Genomic DNA, 20,646 nt, shown 5'->3' on the forward strand with positions numbered 1-20,646 from the left:
GATGGGGGGAGAGCGACAAAAATACTTGATGATTTAATTACTTTATATTCTGATAATCATCAATTGATAAAACACAACTTTTATGTATACTCATAATAACCATCCATATAAACACTTAAATTTAATTTATTCAAAAATAATTTATTTAAATTATCCTCTCAACGTAAGTGAGACACATTACGATTATACAGTTTACAGGGGGTGGACAAGAGAGATGACATGTAGTTAGGTATGCTACAAGAGTGGAAAGGCAGGGGCGGGGGACAGGGAGAGGTGCAAATGTAGTGCATGAGGGGAGATAATTTGGTGGTGGTGGTGGTGTGTGTGTGTGTGCGTGTGTGCGTGTGTGTGTGTGTGTGTGTGTGTGTTATGTGGGAGGAAATGAATCACAGTAATTTGGGTGCAAATAGCTAACAAGTGAAATGGTTCCAGGCAGCAAAAAAAAAAAAAAAAAAAAAAAAAAGGTGGGGTGGATGGTCTTGTAGTGGTGGTAGTAAGGAAAATATTTGGCGGAGATTGGGCGCACACACCTATTATACAAACTTTAATTTAAATAGAAATCAAAAAGTTTATTTCAAAGATAGCACTAAAATTTTTAAATTTATCATCGATAGGAATGATTAGTCGATATACCACCCCATTCAAGTAACTGTTTGTCAGGATTATCTTCCCAGCTCTCTGATTTCTGATGAAGAGTAAACTGAAAATAATGAAAAACTTTGGAAAATTAGTATTCAAGGAATGGCTTTGCTTTAAAGTAAAGGATTCTATGAAGATATTGTTTAAATGTGTCTTATGCTAAGTAAATTAGTTTTTTTCTTATTTACTCTGAAAGAAAATGTGAAAGCAATTGCCAGCCCTAGAATTTATCATTATATACATATTGTCACCACTAGTAAGGTCTGTGGTTCTTAGAGAAGTCCACAAATGGTATACTGCTCAAATGTCACTAACTTATTTAAAAAGAGCTATTTAAGAGCTTTGTTGGAAAGTTCTACTGCACCCACTGTAATCTCTGGATATAATACCTTCAGATTATCACTTTATTTGCTCACTCACCAACAGTGTGTGTGACATTTCATTCAACAATGATGTGTAGCTGAAAACGTGACTTCTACTGTAAAGGCATTGACAAGCTAGTTGAATGTTGGCAAGAAGTTGTGAGCAATAAAGGAGAATACTTGAGACAGATTTCTTGAAATTATTGATGAAAAACAAGGATTAAAATAAATGGAAAAAGAAAAAAAAAACGAATTTATCCGACAACTCAATATAGCAATATACAATATATATTAGTGATATTATAAATAGTAGGCCAATTTCTCTAGGAAAAATAGTCAACACTGGAAGGACTTGAACCCTGAATGAATAAAGATAAGACTATAAACAACACTAAGGTATTCATTTAGACCAGTGGTTCTCAAGCAGGGTCCATATAGCCCTTTGGGGTCCACATAAGATTTTGTTGTTAAAATTTATGTACAATAAACTGGTTATATTTCTACAATACACAAAATATTTTATCAATTTTTAAAATATAATTCCTAATATCATGAAAATGTAATAGGTTTCTTTTTAAACATCGAATAACTATAAAAGTCAAGTAGAATAAAACAGGAGTCAAAGGGGCTCCACAGGTAAAAAATGGTTGAGCACACTGATTTTAGATCAATACTATCAATTCTGCAAATTCATTGCCTTTAATTCAATACCAGTTTTTCATTGTAGCAGATCATTCCAGCTTGTGCTATCTCATCAATGAACACAAATATTTTAGTGCCTGACTTTCATCATCATCATCGTTTAACGTCCACTTTCCATGCTAGCATGGGTTGGACGATTTGACTGAGGACTGGTGAAACCAGATGGCTACACCAGGCTCCAATCTGATTTGGCAGTTTCTACAGCTGAATGCCCTTCCTAACGCCAACCACTCCGAGAGTGTAGTGGGTGCTTTTACGTGTCACCTGCACGAAGACCAGTCAGGCGGTACTGGCAACGGCGACGCTCAAAATGGTGTATTTTATGTGCCACCCGCACAGGAGCCAGTCCAGGGGCACTGGCAATGATCACTATGAAGGCCAGTCAGGCGGTACTGGCAATTTTCATATTCCATGACAAGCAGTACATCTTCACCTATTACTCGTTCTCGATCACATCAGAAGTCCATATCAATGCAGCTTTCTCTCCCATAGTTGATTACTTTAATGCCTAGCCTCTTTTCTGAATTTATCCAACAAATCCCACACACTCCATTCCTCTTAAGCATTTCTACATATTCCGCATTCGATATTTATGTTTTATCAACATGTAATATTGTACTCTTTATATATACTTCACACATGACTTGGTTCTGTTCGCCTATCTCGTTTCTATCAAGCCACCACAGGTATTCCACATTTAGTATCTCACTACTTTGAAATTTTACACTTCTTACATAAATAAGGTCAATGTTCATTACAAGCAGTTTCTTCCATTTCATTACTAAAATAAATTTAACGTACTATCAACAATCTCTAGTGAAACATTTAAACAGTTAATAGATTTTATTGCATTGGTGTCTTCACTGCTACCTACTCCTGTATATCTATTATATTATAACATGTATCATATCTAAACAGTCCATAGGCTCCAATTGATGTATATCAATACTGTTAACTACTGCACATCTATTACATTTAGTGAAACACCTAAACAGTTCAGACTTCCTTGCATCGAACTCCTGCCAACAATTTATGTACAACTATCATATCTGAAGCCCTGCTTCTCATCAGACTGCCAGCAATCCAACTGTACTTTCTGCGTATCAACTTTTTTTAACACCAAATATGCAGTACTGAATTGTCTACTAAACCACAATATAAATGTTAACATTTACCCTTTAACATTTCGTCTTATCAATTTCTCCTTCAAAATACTAATATAACATTAGGTTGTCAGATAAATTTGATCATTTTTTCTTTCCATCTATTTTAATCCTTTCTAATGTTATTTGACGTGGAGGCGCAATGGCCCAGTGGTCAGGGCAGCGGACTCGCGGTTTCAATTCCCAGACCGGGTGTTGAGTGTTTATTGAGCAAAATCACCTAAAGCTCCACGAGGCTCCGGCAGGGGATGGTGGCGAACCCTGCTGTACTCTTTCACCACAACTTTCTCTCACTCTTACTTCCTGTTTTTGTTGTGCCTGCAATTCAAAGGGTCAGCCTTGTCACACTGTGTCACGCTGAATATCCCCGAGAACTATGTTAAGGGTACACGTGTCTGTGGAGTACTCAGTCACTTGCACGTTAATCTCACGAGCAGGCTGTTCTGTTGATCGGATCAACTGGAACCCTCGACGTCGTAAGCAACGGAGTACCAACAACAACAATGTTATTTGAATTCGCAAAAAATGTTTTTATTTATTGTGCTTTATCTTTTTTGTAGCTCTATTTTTGCTCTACAACTTTCTATTGTTTTTTAAATATGAATAATTTTTACCTCTATTAAAACATAGCAAGAAGAAAAGTAAAGGAATTTATCTGACAACCTTGTAGAAAGCTGACAGAATACATGTTACTAAAAAAAAATAAGGTTAAATAAAATAGGGTTAATAAAAAAGACAAAGAGAACATAGTTTGAAATAGTAAATTTTACCTTTTTAGTTCTGTGTTTTTGGGTGTCTTTGATTTCCCACTGTTTCTGCTTTATTTGTGCTTCTAGAGCACCAGGTCCACCACAACCCCAAACCTTGAAATAAAATTTATACATAAATAGATTTACCTCTAACACTACTTCAAAATAATGTAGAAATTTTAAAATCAAAAAATTCATTGATATTAAAGAAGAGATTAATTTCAATGAACTATATGTTATATATGTATGTATGTGAAGGTGAAGGCGCAATGGCCCAGTGGTTAGGGCAGCGGACTCGTGGTCATAGGATCGCGGTTTCGATTCCCAGACCGGGCATTGTGAGTGTTTATTGAGCGAAAACACCTAAAGCCCCACGAGGCTCCGGCAGGGGATGGTGGTGAACCCTGCTGTACTCTTCCATCACAACTTTCTCTTACTTCCTGTTTCTGTTGTGCCTGTAATTGAAAGGGTCAGCCTTGTCACACTGTGTCATGCTGAATATCCCTGAGAACTACGTTAAGGGTACACGTGTCTGTGCAGTGCTCAGCCACTTGCATGCTAATTTCACAAGCAGGCTGTTCCACTGATCGGATCAACTGGAACCCTCGACGTTGTAAGCGACGGAGTGCCAACGACAACAACATGTATATGTGAAGGCACGTGGCTTAGCGGTTAAGGTATTCAGCTCATGATCATAAGGTCATAAATATAATTCCTGGTGACGCAGTGTGTACTTGAGCAAGACGCTATTTCATGTTGCTCCAGTCCACTCAGCTGGCAAAAATGAGTAGTACCTGTATTTCAAAGGGCCAACCTTGTTACACTCTGTGTCATGCTGAATTTCCCCATGAACTATGATAACGGTACAAGTGTCAATGGAGTGCTCAGCCATTTCCATGTTAATTTCACAAACAGGATGTGATTGGATCAACTGGAATCCTTGTTGTTGTAACTGGAGTGCCAATTAATCAATATATATATATATGCGAATGAGTGGACAAATGAATAGAAAAAGGCATTCAACACATTTAGGATTTACATACACTATTATTTAAAAGTTTGATTCAGCTCCTTACAACTCAGAGTTTCACAGGCTTCTTACAGAAACCTAACTCATTCAAGGTCAGATTACCAAATTAGGTATTTTGAGCTTGAATGAACTGGGTTTCTGCAAAACTGAGTGACACGGAGCTGAATTAAACTGTTTTAAGCAATAACATATGTATATGTAATATTTTTATTTTGATCAAGTCAGCCTCTTACTTCTGATTTTCACTTGGGTACACAAGGTCTTCATGCAAGTTATGACTTAACCAAAATAAGAATATCGTTAACCTCAACTACAGCTTTAAGTACTCTTTCTTCTGACAGTTAACACTAAAGGATACACACACACACACACCTGCAGATCAAAGAATATATAAAATTTAAACAAATCAATGAGAGAAAATCTATATGGTTGCTTGACCTGTTAGAAATAACTACCAAATCTCTCAAATCACACTTCATCTTAAAAATTTAAACTATGCATTAGATAATGCAATCCTAGACACTCTTAAAAAGCATGATGATCATTGTTGGAATGCTTTTGATCATAAGATCTAGTTGATTAGATTTGTGCTGGGATTATGGGAAAACAAAACAACAGAATAAAAATTCTAGAAGAACAGGTACTTACTTCAACTCTGTGTAATTTACATGTAACACCATAATGTTTTATGGAATCAAACTCAGAAGGTATTTCCAAAATCAATGACTTGGCATCTCGGCCTATCTGAATACCTTTCTTCATTTCTCTGTTGTGTTCATTCCAAAGAAGCATATTTGGTCCAGCTATATAAACAGAATCAATAGATACTAAAACAAATCTGATTAATCAAAAGAAGAGAAGGAATAATTATGAAAGTCAAACTGTGTCGGTGTTGATTAATAAGGATAATTAAATTAATCATTATCATTATTAATTATCTTCTAGATAACACTTCAACAAATTTTAGAAAAATATGAAATTGCTTTCTCAACCATGCCTTAATACTTAGTTATAATACTGATGATGTTAGATATAATATTGTATTTATACAGAGTGGTGAGTCTTGTCTAAGGTTTAACACTGATGGATTTAAATATAACATAAAATAAGAAATGATGGTATGACAAAACTAAAGAAGCATGTCTTTCAATGTGTGTTTTTTCTTATCTTTCAGAGCTTTCATGCGACAAAATGTATATTGTAAATTCAAATAAACAGTACTGTTTTAATAGGGGACAGATCTTCCATACTGGCATAGGTTACGTTAGCTGGTTTGACAAGATCCAATGAGTCCAAGGAATACACAATGTCTGCTTTGGCATGGTTTGTATGACTAGATGCCCTTCCAAATGCTGTAACCATGTACTGTGACACCAGTACTAGTGAGGTCACCATGCAGCTTGAAAAACTAATATCCCTTTGACTAAATGGGGCTACAGTGAAGAAGGGAGGCAAGTTTATGTTAGGAGATGAGAGGTGAAAGTGTGACAGAAGCTCACATTCTATAATGTGGGAGTAACTGAGGTGGAGCTGGAAAGAGAGATAAACTATTTGGTGATAAGGTCTAAGGATAGACCTTTAAAGTACAAAGTGAATAGAAATGATTGGGGACAGAAGAGGCAGTGCAGATGGGTAAACTTGCAAGATTGTATGGGGAGAGTAAGAGATGGTTGGAGGTAGGGGTTATGAATGAGGGAGAAAATATAAAGAATGATGATTGAAGAGTTGTTGATAAATGTGTTTGAGGGATGAAAGTAGTGAATGGTGGACAAAAGTGGAATGGGTGATTGATGATTCGTGAGTTGAGGAAAGGTAAGGGAGAGTAGGTGATGAGTGTCAACAGAGAAAATGGATAAAGAGCAGCAGGATGAGAGAAAGGGAGATGATGTGTGGGTTGATAAATTGCATGAGTGTGAGGGGAAAATGAGAGGTATATACTGAATTATATAGAGATAATTCAGTAACAGAGAAAGGTGATCAGTGTAAAATGTGGAGAGAGAGAGAGAGAGAGAGTGTGTGTGTGGGTGTGTCTGAAGAATGAAGGATTGGTCAACAAAGATGTTAACTGGATTGAAAAAAAAAGAATAAGAAAAAAAATAAATGTAAAGAAATACAAACACACATATACACCAACATAATTGTTTTAACATCTGCTTTTCCATGTTTGTATAGGTCAGCAGGAATTTGAGACAGATTTTTTGTGGTTGGATGCCCTTCCTGTTGCCAACCCCCACTTTTCCCAGGTGAGATGATATTTTACCATGGAAGAGAGGAAACAGACAACATCACTTCTATGATGGTAATACTTATTTACAACAATCCATGATACTTCTAAACAAGGTTACACACAAACACCACATACATTTGTCAAATTCACTCAGAGGTTTGGTTGGCTAAGGGCTATAGTGGAAGACACTGGCCCAAGATACCATGCAGTGTGACTGAACCCAGACTACATGGTTGGGAAGTAAGCTAAACTTACCTTGCATGACTCTGTAAATGGGAAGTAGCTGTATTAAAAGGCACTGGTCATTCCCATAACGTCTTGATCCTTCCCTGGAAGTGCCAAAAGCAAAGATTATATGAAATTGTTCAACTGAAGAAATGAATTCAATAAATTAATGCTTATCATAACTTTTAATCAGAAGAAAGACACAGAAGAAAAAAACAGATAGAGGAGAAAGGGAAGTAGAGAGAAATTTTATGGATAATGCCAACAAAATGGCAATTTAACCTTTTCATTCCCATAAGAGTAGTGTGCTTCCATGAAATTCTGTTTTCTGCTGAGGATATGGCGGCTAAAATAGTTGTCATGCTTCCAACAGCTTCCAAGACCACTGCCATGAGTAAAACACAAGTTAACAAGTGGTTTTCATGCTTTAGGAATGGGCACTTGTTGCTTGAACACCAACCTCATTCAGGGTGAATGTTGTGCCTTGCCTGCTCATGGAAAATCAAAAGCAGTCACAACAGAATGCTTGTCCTGAACTGAAAGAACAGTTGGAAGTTGATCTGGATCTTTTTTCAAAGGTCATCATTGGTGATGGAAGCTGGTGCTACAGCTACGACCTAGAATCAAGTTAACAGAAGCATTCAATGTTACCACACCCCCAAAAAGTGCGTCAAGTAAAGTACGATGCTGATTTGTTTCACTGATATGAAAAGAATTGTCCACACACAATTTGTTCCTCCTGGTTAAACTGTTAACCAGACATTTTACACGGTAGTTACGGGAGACGAAAATGCCCTGACCTGTAGCAAAGTGGAGAGTGGTGGTTGCATCATGATAATGCTCCTGCACACCCTGTCTTGAGGTGTGAGACAGTTTTTGACCAAAAATGGGCCGACCCTGCTTACCCACCCTCCCTATTCACCCAATCTTACTCCCTGCAACATTTTTTTTGTTCCCCCGAATGAAAAAAGTCCTTAAAAGAAAACATGTTGCAAATGTGGAAGAGATGAACAAAAAAAATGATGAAGATATTAAAAGGCATTAATTTGAAAGAGTTCCAGCACTGCTTCGAACAGTGGAAAACACATCTGGACTGATGCATGGCTTCAAATGGAGAATACTTTGAAGGTGATAAAAGTATAAACATGTAAAACTAAGTGAATAAAATAATATTGCAAAATTCCAGTTTCTTTCGGGTACCTCCTTGTATATATTGTTGATATATGATAACTTTTAACAACCTACTGAAAATGTTTGAAGGCAAAGTCCTGAAATGACTGAGCAGAAAATATCTGGACAATGTATTTTTTGCCATCATTTTAATACCTGCCTTTAGCTAAAGGCATCACTGTACAGTAAACAAGTTTGCTTCCTGACCACATGGTTCTGGATTTAGCCCTACTATGTAGCACCTTGGGCAAGTGTCTTTTGCAATAGCTCCAGGCCAACTAGATCTTTGTGAATGGATCTGGTAGATAGAAACTAAATGAATGTGTGCGTGCATGCATGTGTTACTGTTGCCTTGCCTTGACATCACATGATAGTTGTAAACAAACGTGTCCATCATACAAGTGGTATCCTTTAATATCAACCTTGTGTGAAAACATGTCTGACTATGGGGGGGAAAAATGACTTTACTTGGAAGATGGTGAAGGTTGGTGACAGAAAAGGTATCTTGCTGTAGAAAATTTGCATCAACAAGCATGGAAAAATGGATTTTAAAATGATAAAGATGAATGTTGATGATCTTTCCATTTTTGGCTGGGTCAGACAGAATATGTTGAGATACATTTTCTAGGAAAGATGTCCTTCCTGTCACCAATACCCACAAGGTAAGATCTCTCCATGGCTGGACAGGTTTTCACAACAGCTTGTAAATAAACTGCACCATCATATGAGCGTGACAAGTTTATAACAATTGTGTGATGTCAAAGCAAGCAGATACACACACAATGAGCTTCTTTCACTTTCTGTCTATCAAATCCACTCATAAGGCTCTGATCTACCTACAACTACAGAAGACAAGGTGCTATGCAGTGGAAGTGAGCTGCAAACTACCTACTTGAGAAGCAAACTTCTAAACCACACAGCTATGGATGGTCAGATTGTGAAAATTGGCAGTATTGCAGAAAAAAGTTTATTTTAAATATAAGTAGATATTTATACTAGAAATAATGGTTTGTTGTTAATTAGATGAAATAACATCAACTAAAAACAAACACACTAAGACATGTATAAGAAAGATGACAGCTCCCTTTTCTTCTATATACAAATTAGATTTTTAGGGTTATCATACTGATCAAAATCCAATGGGAAAATACTTAATAGGTTTCACATCATGTTCTAAAATCATTTTTGAAACAACAACATGTGCAGAAGATACATTGTATGATCATTCTTCAGGTAATATTTTGTTCAAGCTACTTGAAAAATTGGACAGATATTAGACATTGATGTGTGCATGGAATAAATCAATATATTGCTCTGATTATCATCCCCAAAGTCTTTTCTGTTGTTTATTAATCAATTAAATCATGGAATATATTGTCACTCAAAGAATGATTAGCAGCCATTTATCAAAGAAAACTTTTGAGAAAAAAAAATAGCAAAGATTCAGCAATATGTGTTACAGAAAATAGAGAAATTATAGAGAAAAATTTAAAGTTTTCTTAGATTTAGAGAGTTTCAAACTTCCTTAAAATGAATGCTAATAAGGATGATTGAGTCATGTAGTTTCATGTGGTACAGGACTAACAGGCAGATGTGAAGTTTTACGATACTATGAGGTTTTGAGCATTCACTTAAGCTGACAAAGTATGCTGAATTATAAGACCAAGTTGTTACCTCCAGCCACAATCAGATGCGATACAATAAAGGTTTTTAGCTTCAAATGAAAGCAATGTAACACAGGAACCTTTGTAAGATGAAACATGATGGGAAAATCTATTAAAAGAAAAAAAAAAAATCCAGTTAATTAAAAATATTAAGGGTTTTAAATGATAGCAGCATGGATGACACATGTTAACCATTCAAAAACACACAAGGGCTGTTCACTTCACTTAAATGTTTATTACTTGTTATATGTTCACTGGTAAGGATGATAGAGTAATCTTTATCAGTGATCAGGTTGCAGTTTCAAACAACAAAACTTTTGACTCCATACAACAAATAAATGTTTAAGTGAATTTAAGTATTCTGATTTTGAGTGACTAAGATGTGTCTTCCATGCTACAATTGTTTTACTTTCAACAGACATTCTCAGATCAAATCACTTACCTAGCAAGTGCACCTCTGAAATTAAGGTTCAATATTTTAAGAATTTCAAAATTTATCATTTTTATGTCCACTTTTCTATGTTAGCATGGTTTGGACAGAACTTTTTGGGAGTGGTACTTATGGTTGGATAACCTATCTCACACCAACCTTTTAGTGGTTCCTTACGACATGCAGAAATATGGTATACCTATTCCAAACACCAGGAAACATTTGAGAAAAGGAGAGTTTGTCCTGTCTGTACGTGCTTTATTTAAATCCATTAACAGACATTATCAATTGATGTACAAACAACTGTATACTGAAATACAAAGCCATTTCTGGCTTATATCATTACTTTAAATAATAAAATATATTGTTTTTTTAAATTTGTAAAAGGTACCTCACTCATGTATAGCAAATTAAATCTTTAGCATACCCATAGTTATATGAACAAGATTATTAAGAAGCTAACAGTGAGAGACAAGTAATTTAACTCTCAAATCAATCGTTTTGTAAATCAAATCATTGAAACTACTATTTTTAGGCAGTAGGTGCCACACCCACCCCAAGCCCATTTATATTTCAAAACATTTCATTAGGCTTACCAACATGATCTCATTTCAAGTGTTAGGAGATCCAGCACAGATGTTACTAATCCATTTTCAGAATTCTAAACTTATTAAATCCAATATCAATATTTATGATTATTTTCAAGACCAAAATATGCTTCTTGACATGTTGAGTCTGTAAACTGGTCTCATTTTAGTTTAGTTAAAGCTAATCCACTTATGTATGTTACACAATCTCATTCAGTTTTTCTCTATAGTTACATATGTTGTTCCCCAGCCTACACCCTAATATGAAATCCAAATTTACCAGTTTACCAGTTTTTTCTTTTTTTAAATCTCAAACATCTCCAAGGGAGTTGTGAATAGTAATATGAATACATCTAAATTGTAATAACACCACCAAAGTATTTCAAACAATAGCTTTAAAATTGTTTTGGAGTTGTTCAACTCTACATACAATTACAAGTGCTACCAATGGGAATATCATCTTACAACCATTTTCATTCCTGTATCTTTTCAGTTTCAAACACTTGACATACCTTAAACAGTGGTAACTGAAAACTTGTTGCACTACTCATTTTACATTAATTTTTCATGCTGACATGGGTTATATAGGACTTTCTTAAGACAATTTTTTTTTTTGCCAAATGACCTTACTGATGCCAACATTTTTAGTTGCTTCTCACAACAATGGTGGGATACAGTGTACCTAATCTAAAAAAAAATTAAAATAAATAAATTGGAATACATGTGTTACATACTCCAAGCAAAGGATATAAAAGATACTGGACTCAGCATATGTATTGAGTTCAAATTTATCTGCAGATTCTTTGTTGTTTCTCATTGCCAGACACAATGTTATCTCACTACATCTGTCAGAAACAGGAAAAAAAAAACAAACATCTGAGAATATCTGTGATAGACTGAGAGTCCTATCCCAGGGGAGATTTATAAGTAGCAGCTGTTTTATGAACTACTCACAACTCCTTGCGACATGTACATAATCTTCAACAGATGAAATCAAACCACACCACCACTGCATTACAGATGTAGGCATGACTGTGTGTTTAAGTTTGCTTCACAACCATGTGGTTAAGTTCCACTGTGGCACCTTGGGCAAATGTTTTTTTTATTATATAGCCCAGGGGCAATCGAAGCCAGCCTTGTGATTGCATTTGGTTGATGGAAACAAAGAAATGTGCATGGACACACACAATGTATATGTATGTATATATGTATTATATACATGTTTGTGTGTATGTATGTATGCAATTTTCTAAAAATCATTGAGCTACCTGAACTGACATTGTTGTAGTCCCACCCACTCCATCAACAAAACATCTGCTGAATTTGCATTTTCAGATCTGTGTAAAATAAAAAATCTCTTACTTGAAATACAAGTAAAGGTTAGCAACAGAAAGGGCATCCAGCCATAAAACAATTCCTCAGAACTATATTCGTCTAACCCATACTAGTATGGTAAAATGGACAAAGAAACAAATGAAAATAAATAGTGATGTGAGGCTATAAAAACAAACAAAAGGAAAATCAATATATAATACTGAGTGGTTGGCGTTAGGAAGGGCATCCAGCTGTAGAAACTCTGCCAAATCAGACTGGAGCCTGGTGTTGCCATCCGGTTTCACCAGTCCTCAGTCAAATCGTCCAACCCATGCTAGCATGGAAAGCGGACGTTAAACGATGATGATGATGATGATGAATACTGTTTTTATCTTAAATTAGCAGCAGTAGAGAAAGCATTTGTCTATAAAATCTGAATTTTCAGACACATTTAATTCATAAATATAAATAGAAGCAAAATGAAAAGTGTTTCTTTACCTGTTCATAGATAAACCATGATCGTTACTGTTATACAAAAGATTCCATGTTTGGCAATGTGGAAGACGTGCCTGGGGACATAGAATGGCAGAGGTATAGAGTAAAGAAAAATAACAAATTCTAATGTAAGCAGAAAGCAGTAAACGATATGGTTTAAGATAAGGAGACCCTCTCACACATACATGATGAGTTTCTTCCATTTTCTGCCTACCAGACCCACTCACAAGCTTGGAGCTATAGAAGCAGACATATGCCCTATGTGGTTGGGAAGTAAACTTCTTAATCACAAAGCCACACCTGCATAAATACATTTTTTCATTATACTTACTTTTTGAAGAAGATCTTGTACTGAACTGGAAACAAATGCGTAAGCACTAGGCTGTGTCCTCAGATCAGTAGGCTTTGGAATTGTTATGTAGACACCGGGTAAAGAAATTGTCATGCACCATAGTACTGTTTTATTGATCAAATAATGTCCTTTTAAAATATGATCCAGTTCAGGAACTGCAGTAGTTACCTGCAAGGAGTTGATGAGAATTTTCATAAAACATTGGAAGTGGAAAATTTTGAAAATAATGAAGAATTTAATCAAATAACTTGGTTGTTATTGAAGTGGTAACTGTAATATAAATTAACTGTCTTTGTCAGTCATATCTGAGAATCCAACCAGAAAGTGTAGTGATAGTTGCTTCTGATTGGACCCTATGGAGGAGGTCCTTGACGACTTTACTCCCATGATCCTCTTATGAATGGTCAGTGGAGAAAATAGATGGAGTGATGATTTGTTAAATGATGTTTGGATCATATTTGGTAATGGTGGTTCAAGTAAGATGTACTTGGAAGAACTTTTGGTAATTGGGTAGTATGCTAATGAGGAGAAGAATGATAGCTAAGCTAAAGGGAAAGATGAATGTTACATGTGTGAGAACTGCTATGATGTATGGGAGTGAGACATAGGTAATGAAAGTAGAATAATAGAGTAGGTTGGAAAGAACAGAAATGAGAATGGTTTAATGTATAACCAGAGTTGTGTTGAGAGATAAGACTAAAAAAATAAATTTTAGAGGCTATAAAAAGCAAGAATCACCTATTACATATAAGTGTGTTTAACTAGAGGATCATTGTAAATCTTAGATACCAAAGTGAAAACAGAGTGGACATCAGTTACAGATAGACACTAGACTAAATATTTATTGGATACATTAACACATTGGATCATCATCATCACTGTTTAACATCTGTTTTCTCTGCTGACATGGGTTGGATAGTTTGGCAGGAGCTGACCAGCCAGAGAGCTATCCAGGCTCCAATTGTCTGTTTTGACAGTTTCTATAGCTGGATGCCTCATCATCATTGTTTAATATCTGTTTTCTTTGGTGGCATGAGTTGGATGGTTTAACAGAAATTGGCCAGTCAGAGAGCTGTCTGTTTCGGTATGGCTTCTATGGCTGGATGCCTTTCCTAATATCAACCACTTTACAAAGTGCTTTTCACATGGCATTTTATGTATCACTAATTATTGTAGATTTTCACATTCATTCAATAATCAGAAGAACTTAGATAAAAACTCACTTCTTCTGTATGAGACTTAGATCCAGTTAAAATGCAGAGAACCCATTCATGAACACTACTAAAGAGATGTGGACAGTGTTTTTCCATCCAGCGTTCAAAGTCTTCATAACTTATAGATTCTTGAATACCAAACTGAAATAAATAAATAAATAAATAAATAAATACATAAAATATATGGTTTTCACAACATTGTGACTGATAAATATTTTGAAATATTTATCAGACCATACTTTTAAGGATCATTTAAGTATGTGTTGCAATGGCATCTAATTCTATTGAGCAGATCAACAATTTATCAGATAAGATGAAGATTGTGACTTAAATATTTTGGTATAGATAAACACCAATTTCAATGTCAATATGTTTGTTGAGAATACATTAATGATTCAATGAATGCAGAATATCTATTTTACATAACTATGATAAATGGTTCAACTAACGAACATCTTGTAGCCAAAATTACATTATTCACAACAGCCACTATGATTGAAATCTTATGGCAGTGTTAGCTTCAGAGTTCAGCTTCTGCAACAGCAGTTACCAACCATTTCTATGCCCCATCATCATCATCATCATCATCATCATCATTGTTTAACATCCGCTTTCCATGCTAGCATGGGTTGGACGATTTGACTGAGGACTGGTGAAACCAGACGGCTACACCAGGCTCCAATCTGATTTGGCAGAGATTCTACAGCTGGATGCCCTTCCTAACGCCAACCACTCCGAGAGTGTAGTGGGTGCTTTTACGTGCCACCGGCACGAAGGCCAGTCAAGAGGTACTGGCAACGGCCACGCTCAAAATGGTGTATTTTATGTGCCACCCGCACAAGAGCTAGTCCAGGGGCACTGGCAACGATCTCGCTCGAAAGTCCTTACGCATGCCACGGGCACAAGTGCCAGAAAGGCAACACTGGGCACAGGTGCCATCACGATTTCGCTTATCCCTAAGAAATATTTGATTAATCATTGCATCCCCCCAAAAATATCACACTTGAAGATAAAAAATGTCAACTTTCTAGTAATTTATTGTTCAAAAATTAAACCACACACACAATGTAGAATTGTAAAGTTTTCGGTGTGCTTTAATACAACAAAGTTGTTTTTTGAAGTTATTAGTTTTATTCCAAAAAGCAATTTTAAACTAGACTTGCCTTCTTTTTTGTACCCACTGAGTATTCACACCCGAGTCACACCTGGTTGGGAACCCCTGCTCTATATCTTTTACCCCGTCACTGAACATCATACTCATATAAAGGTTGCAAACAAATTCCCATACTAATTGTAAAAGTAACCAAGGAAGCAATAATAATGCATTTGAACACAACAGGTATGGTTAAGAAGCTTGCTTTACAACTGTGTGGTTTCAGGTGAGTGCATTCTACCATAGATTCAGGTTGAACCAAGATTTCTGAGTAAATCTAGGTCTATGATGAATTTGTTAAGTGGACAGTATTAACCCTTTAGCATTTAAACCAGCCATATCTGACTCAAATATTCTACCTATTTTATGTTCAAACTGGCCAGATCCAGCCTATCACACCTACCCTAAAATGTCATTGAAAAAATAAGCAATCACATCATCAAAATCTTGAAGCTACAAGATAATGCATGATTAATTCAAAGCAATGTAAATAAATAAGCAGAGTAATCTGAATACTAAAGGGTTAAACCTTTATGAAATCACCATGATTAGAAATATAATTTACAACAGAGTGTACTATGTTAAAGGCACCCAAGGCTATGTATTGGTGTTAAACTGGGTGACAGATTAAATCTACCCAACTATATTCGTGGCAACTATTCAAAAATGTATTATTTAAATAGTTTTATTTGGCATTGTAATTTCTAATGTATGAAGACAATATAATAAGAAAAATATAATAAAACAGCAGAAATCTTACAAGTGAAAAATTTTAATGGTTATAATACTCACCATACTGTTCACCATGGCTTCAAGACAACCTTCACTATTTGCAAATTGCGAATATGGAATTGAAGACAGAGATAAAGCCAGGGCATAACAAACAACAACAAGATCTCTGCTATCTGCAAAATCAGATATTGTACATAGATCAAACTTGACTGTTTCTCTTATTCACTTCATACAATACAAATCCTAACTTTATTATTATTTGCAAGAAATCATAATCAGCAATTTCAGTTAATTTATATTAGCACCACTCTGGATTAGGCATTAAGAAAAGTAAGACTGTATTCCTTTCCACTTCCACGATTATGGAAACATATTTACAGCACTACTATATCCCACCTAGTTAACAATTTACCTATGCTTTCTAATGAACTTCCTGTTTGATCAATCTACTAATTCAACAAATGCAAGTATTATACCTAAAGTTTTAATTCATCTTTCTAATAGAAATTATCATCCTCATCATTTAACATCTAGGTTCCATAGGATTCAATGTGTCCAAGGACTGCATCATGCTCCAATGTGTTTTGGCATGATTTCTATTCTGTGACTGGATGCCCTTCCTAACCCTAACCACTTTACAGAGAGTACTGGATGATTTTCTCATGCCACCAGCATTAGTGGAGTTGCCATGCAATCTGCAAGACTATGAAACTGAAAGAGGTAGGATAGTTTTATGCTAAGAAGACAGGAGAGGGTTATGGTATGAGAGAAGAGGATGGGACAAAGCAGGTTCTTGTTGTAGAGGAGCTACACAGTTACTCACATTTAGGGGAGTGAAATGTTACTACAATTTCATTTGATGTATCTTCATTGATTATAGACACTGTACTACTACTACTACTACTACTACTACTACTACTACTACTTTCCTATTCTATTCATATCCTGTATGATCAAATTCCAGCAAGTTTCTGAATCTTTCCATTATTAACTGCTTGCATTATTAAATGCCACCAAGGTTGACTTTACCTTTTGGGGGTCGATAAAATAAGTACCAGTTGAGCTGGGATTGAAGTAAACAATTTAGCCTCTTCTGTGATAATGCTGGCCTTGTGCCAAAATTTGAAACCATTATTAACTGCTTGCTATTTTAACATTGAGTATATTCTCCATCAAGCTAGGTTCCATTCTTCTAATTTCTTTTGCAATTCCTGGACATGCCCTCTTGTACCTCAAAAATACACCCTAATACCTCATCATTCCAGATACTTCCACCCATCCTCCACAGCAACATGCCTGTTCCTGTCCTACCATACTCTAATCTCTCAGTTCATGGAATTAAACCACATCCCTCTCTTGCACCCTATCCATAAGTCAAGGTGGAGGTGGGGTTTTTTTTTTTTTGCAAGTTACTTGGCAACCCCATAAGTGCTGGTGGCATGAGAAAAGCATCCAATATACTCTGTAAAGTTATTGGCATTAGAAAAGATAACCAGCCATAGAAACCATGTCAAAGCAGACATTAGAGCTTGGCAAAGTCCTACAGAATCATCCAACCTGTAGCAGCATGGAAGGCAGACATCAAATGCTGAAGATAATGATGAACTGGCACACAGTAGCCTGTATAAGCATGAAATTCTGAACATTTATTTCTGTACAATTTAATGGTTTAAATAAGTGATAAACTTTATTCAAGTATTTTGGTGACTAGCTTAGATCATGCAGTATTTTTTTTATTTGTTGAACACTGAATTACATTGACTCCAGTACATTACTGATACACTTTATCAACCATGGAAGGATAAAAAGGAAAATTTGATCATAGCAAGATTTGAATTTAAAATGCAAAGAAACACTGCAAGGAGTTGTTTTCTGATGCTACTAATCCACTAACCATTTCGATATCAACTCATTTGAGCCCATTTCTAACTGTTTTAAAGTGATCTGAATTTTAAAATTTCCATCAAAATTCCATGTTAATTTATATTTCTAACACTAGTTTAATACTGACAAATTTATTTTAAAATTAATTGAAACAAAGACAGTATATTTCAATAGAAATATGAGAACAAAAGAGTTGCTAACAACAACAACAACAATAATGTCTTACCATCCTTTGTTAATACATCTTTACCTAAAGCAAATAACCTGAAGTAGTATTTCTTCTGATCATTTACTTCATGTAAATTCAGTATTTCTTTTCCAGCTTTAACAAATTGTTCCTTTGTAATGAGGTCTTTCTCAACATGGCCATCCTGCATTTGAGTGTACAAAATTTTGCCAAACAGTTTCAACGGTCCATGGAATGTATTCTGTAAAATATATTTCAAAATTTGAATGTTCTGAGATGAATTATTAGCAATTGTTGTTGCTTACATTCTTCAAGGAAATACATTGGTAAGAGATACACGTACATGCATACATATAATACATACGCAACATACATTTATATCAACATTTTATAATGGGCTGCTGCAGTTTCCACAGTCCCAAAGGATATAATAGAAGATACCATAACACACTGCACAAGATTGAACTTGAAATCCATGGTGGTTGTGATGTGAACTGCTTAACCAACCAGCTGTAAACCCACCCTGAAGAAATACATATAAATAATACAACACCAATCATGTAGAGAAGAATATCTTAATTATTTACCTCAAAAGCTTTCCGGGATAAAACTCCTGGATAAACATTACCCTCATCAGCTGTGAGTTCTAATTTCTTGAAAATAAAATAAAAAAATAAAATAAATAAATAAGAAATAGAAAAAACTGCATAAAGATATCATTTAGGGTAGGCAAGAATTGGGATGAATAAATGTAGGAATGCTGCAGTCTGGCTTAGGCCAACAATGGCCATTCCGTTATGTTCAGACTTCATCATGCTCCAATGTTTCAGAAAAATATGTGTAAATATCTATGTGTGTGTCCCCTCTCACCATCACTTGACAACTGGTGTTGGTGTGTTTACATCCACATAACTTTGTGGTTTGGCAAAAGAGACTCACAGTAAATCCTGGGGTTAATATGTTTGATTAAAACAAACTCCCTTCAAGTTGGTACCCCAGCATGGCCACAGTCAGACTGGCTGAGAAGATGGACTTCACAGGAGTAGTTTGTAAGAATACATGTGAAATGTATTCTTTCAAATTCTTAGAAGGATCACTAGAAATAGTAGTTGATAGTTTTCACTTATGTGATTTAATTTTCCTAAGACATATGGCATAATTTCAGAGATCTAGCTGTTATGTCCAAACAGATTGAATTATAACAGATTGTAGTAGCAGTAGTAAAGTATGCTATTCTTCTATTCCCAGTGAAACTACGATTAAAGGGGTTCCATCCATACCATTCTATTTTTTTCCAGATGGTATATTACAAGAATGCATTATTTAATACATTTTTTAAAATTTATATTTTTAAGAAAGTGTGTTGTACTTTCAGAGAGAACTGAAGGGTATTTTAAATAATGTAGTTCGAGAGACAGTGATGGAAATAAATAGATGGACACAACTGAAATGTCTGATCAGAACTGGCTTGAAAATAAACACAAAATGTTACGTCTATGCACTTGTTTTGCAAGATCTTTGATGTGAAAGCATGTGGAATAAGTAGAATAAGAGGAGGCACGTGAAATAGAGCGTCACAGGATGTATGACGAAAGAGCTTTGATAAAGAAACTAAAGTAATGATAAAGCTGAAGTGAAGACCAAATATATAGTGTGTTTAACTGGCAAAATATGACCATCCCCAAATATAACAATAATGAAAATGTTACAAATAGTAAACGTGAAACATGGTACATGGTAAGATGAGTAAAAACTAATTAGAAAAAATAGTGTCAACACTTTTGACTAATATAAACTACGCGTAAAGCTTATTGTATTACATTTCCTTTTTTATATAATTGTAAACATCGAGGAACATCGTTTCGCTTGCAAGTAGTGCGAGGAAGGCACATTCGGACGATTTCTCTCCCTTATATGCATGAATCACTTCCCCTTACTCCTTATTTCCTTACATCAGAACAGGTTCATAAAACGAAGTTAATCGAAATAAAGTGACTTTTGATTTGTCTTCTTGCGCCGATAGAGAAAGCGACATAATGTGGAATTGTTATAATACATTTTTTACAACTAACAATAACTACAATCGCTGCGGACATCCTCCCCTAAAGACAAACAGTGCTAAAAAACATTAATTTAGGATTTTCAGCTAAAAGAAACCTGGGAGGCACCGGTCCCATTTGATAAAATTGATTCTTATATCTGACTAGTTTAATAATTATGTTATGTTTTACATTACCCTGAATGATAAAAATGCGCAAATTTGGTAAACTAGTTGGAGTGCCTGACAAAATTCCTTGCAGTATTTATTTGTTTTGGTTCTTTAGGCTCTAAGTTCAAATCCTGTATCTTTGCATTTCATTCTTCAAG

General features: G+C 35.3%; 1 protein-coding gene across 6 annotated transcripts in view; it reads right to left on the bottom strand.

Annotated features, from left to right (window-relative positions):
- Positions 1 to 543: 543 nt before the first annotated feature.
- Positions 544 to 20,646, bottom strand: part of LOC106870288 (uncharacterized) — a 40,847-nt gene continuing 20,744 nt past the window's right edge. For 3 of the 6 annotated variants that reach the window (XM_014916309.2, XM_052973579.1, XM_014916310.2), the window contains 11 exons: positions 18,867 to 18,932; positions 18,319 to 18,520; positions 16,269 to 16,381; positions 14,333 to 14,464; positions 13,089 to 13,277; positions 12,761 to 12,831; positions 9,942 to 10,040; positions 7,128 to 7,201; positions 5,294 to 5,448; positions 3,637 to 3,729; positions 544 to 700 (listed from right to left, as the gene is read on the bottom strand). In XM_014916309.2, coding sequence (XP_014771795.1) covers positions 605 to 700; positions 3,637 to 3,729; positions 5,294 to 5,448; positions 7,128 to 7,201; positions 9,942 to 10,040; positions 12,761 to 12,831; positions 13,089 to 13,277; positions 14,333 to 14,464; positions 16,269 to 16,381; positions 18,319 to 18,520; positions 18,867 to 18,932 — 1,290 coding nt within the window. In that variant the 3' untranslated portion in view covers positions 544 to 604. Of the gene's footprint in view, positions 701 to 3,636; positions 3,730 to 5,293; positions 5,449 to 7,127; positions 7,202 to 9,941; positions 10,041 to 12,760; positions 12,832 to 13,088; positions 13,278 to 14,332; positions 14,465 to 16,268; positions 16,382 to 18,318; positions 18,521 to 18,866; positions 18,933 to 19,771; positions 19,935 to 20,099; positions 20,187 to 20,515; positions 20,597 to 20,646 lie in introns of those variants that run through there. The other 3 variants (XM_052973578.1, XM_052973576.1, XM_052973577.1) reach the window with 3 other exon arrangements.

Source organism: Octopus bimaculoides, chromosome 16, assembly GCF_001194135.2.
Source record: "Octopus bimaculoides isolate UCB-OBI-ISO-001 chromosome 16, ASM119413v2, whole genome shotgun sequence".
In the NCBI taxonomy this organism is placed as follows: Eukaryota; Metazoa; Mollusca; class Cephalopoda; order Octopoda; family Octopodidae; genus Octopus; species Octopus bimaculoides.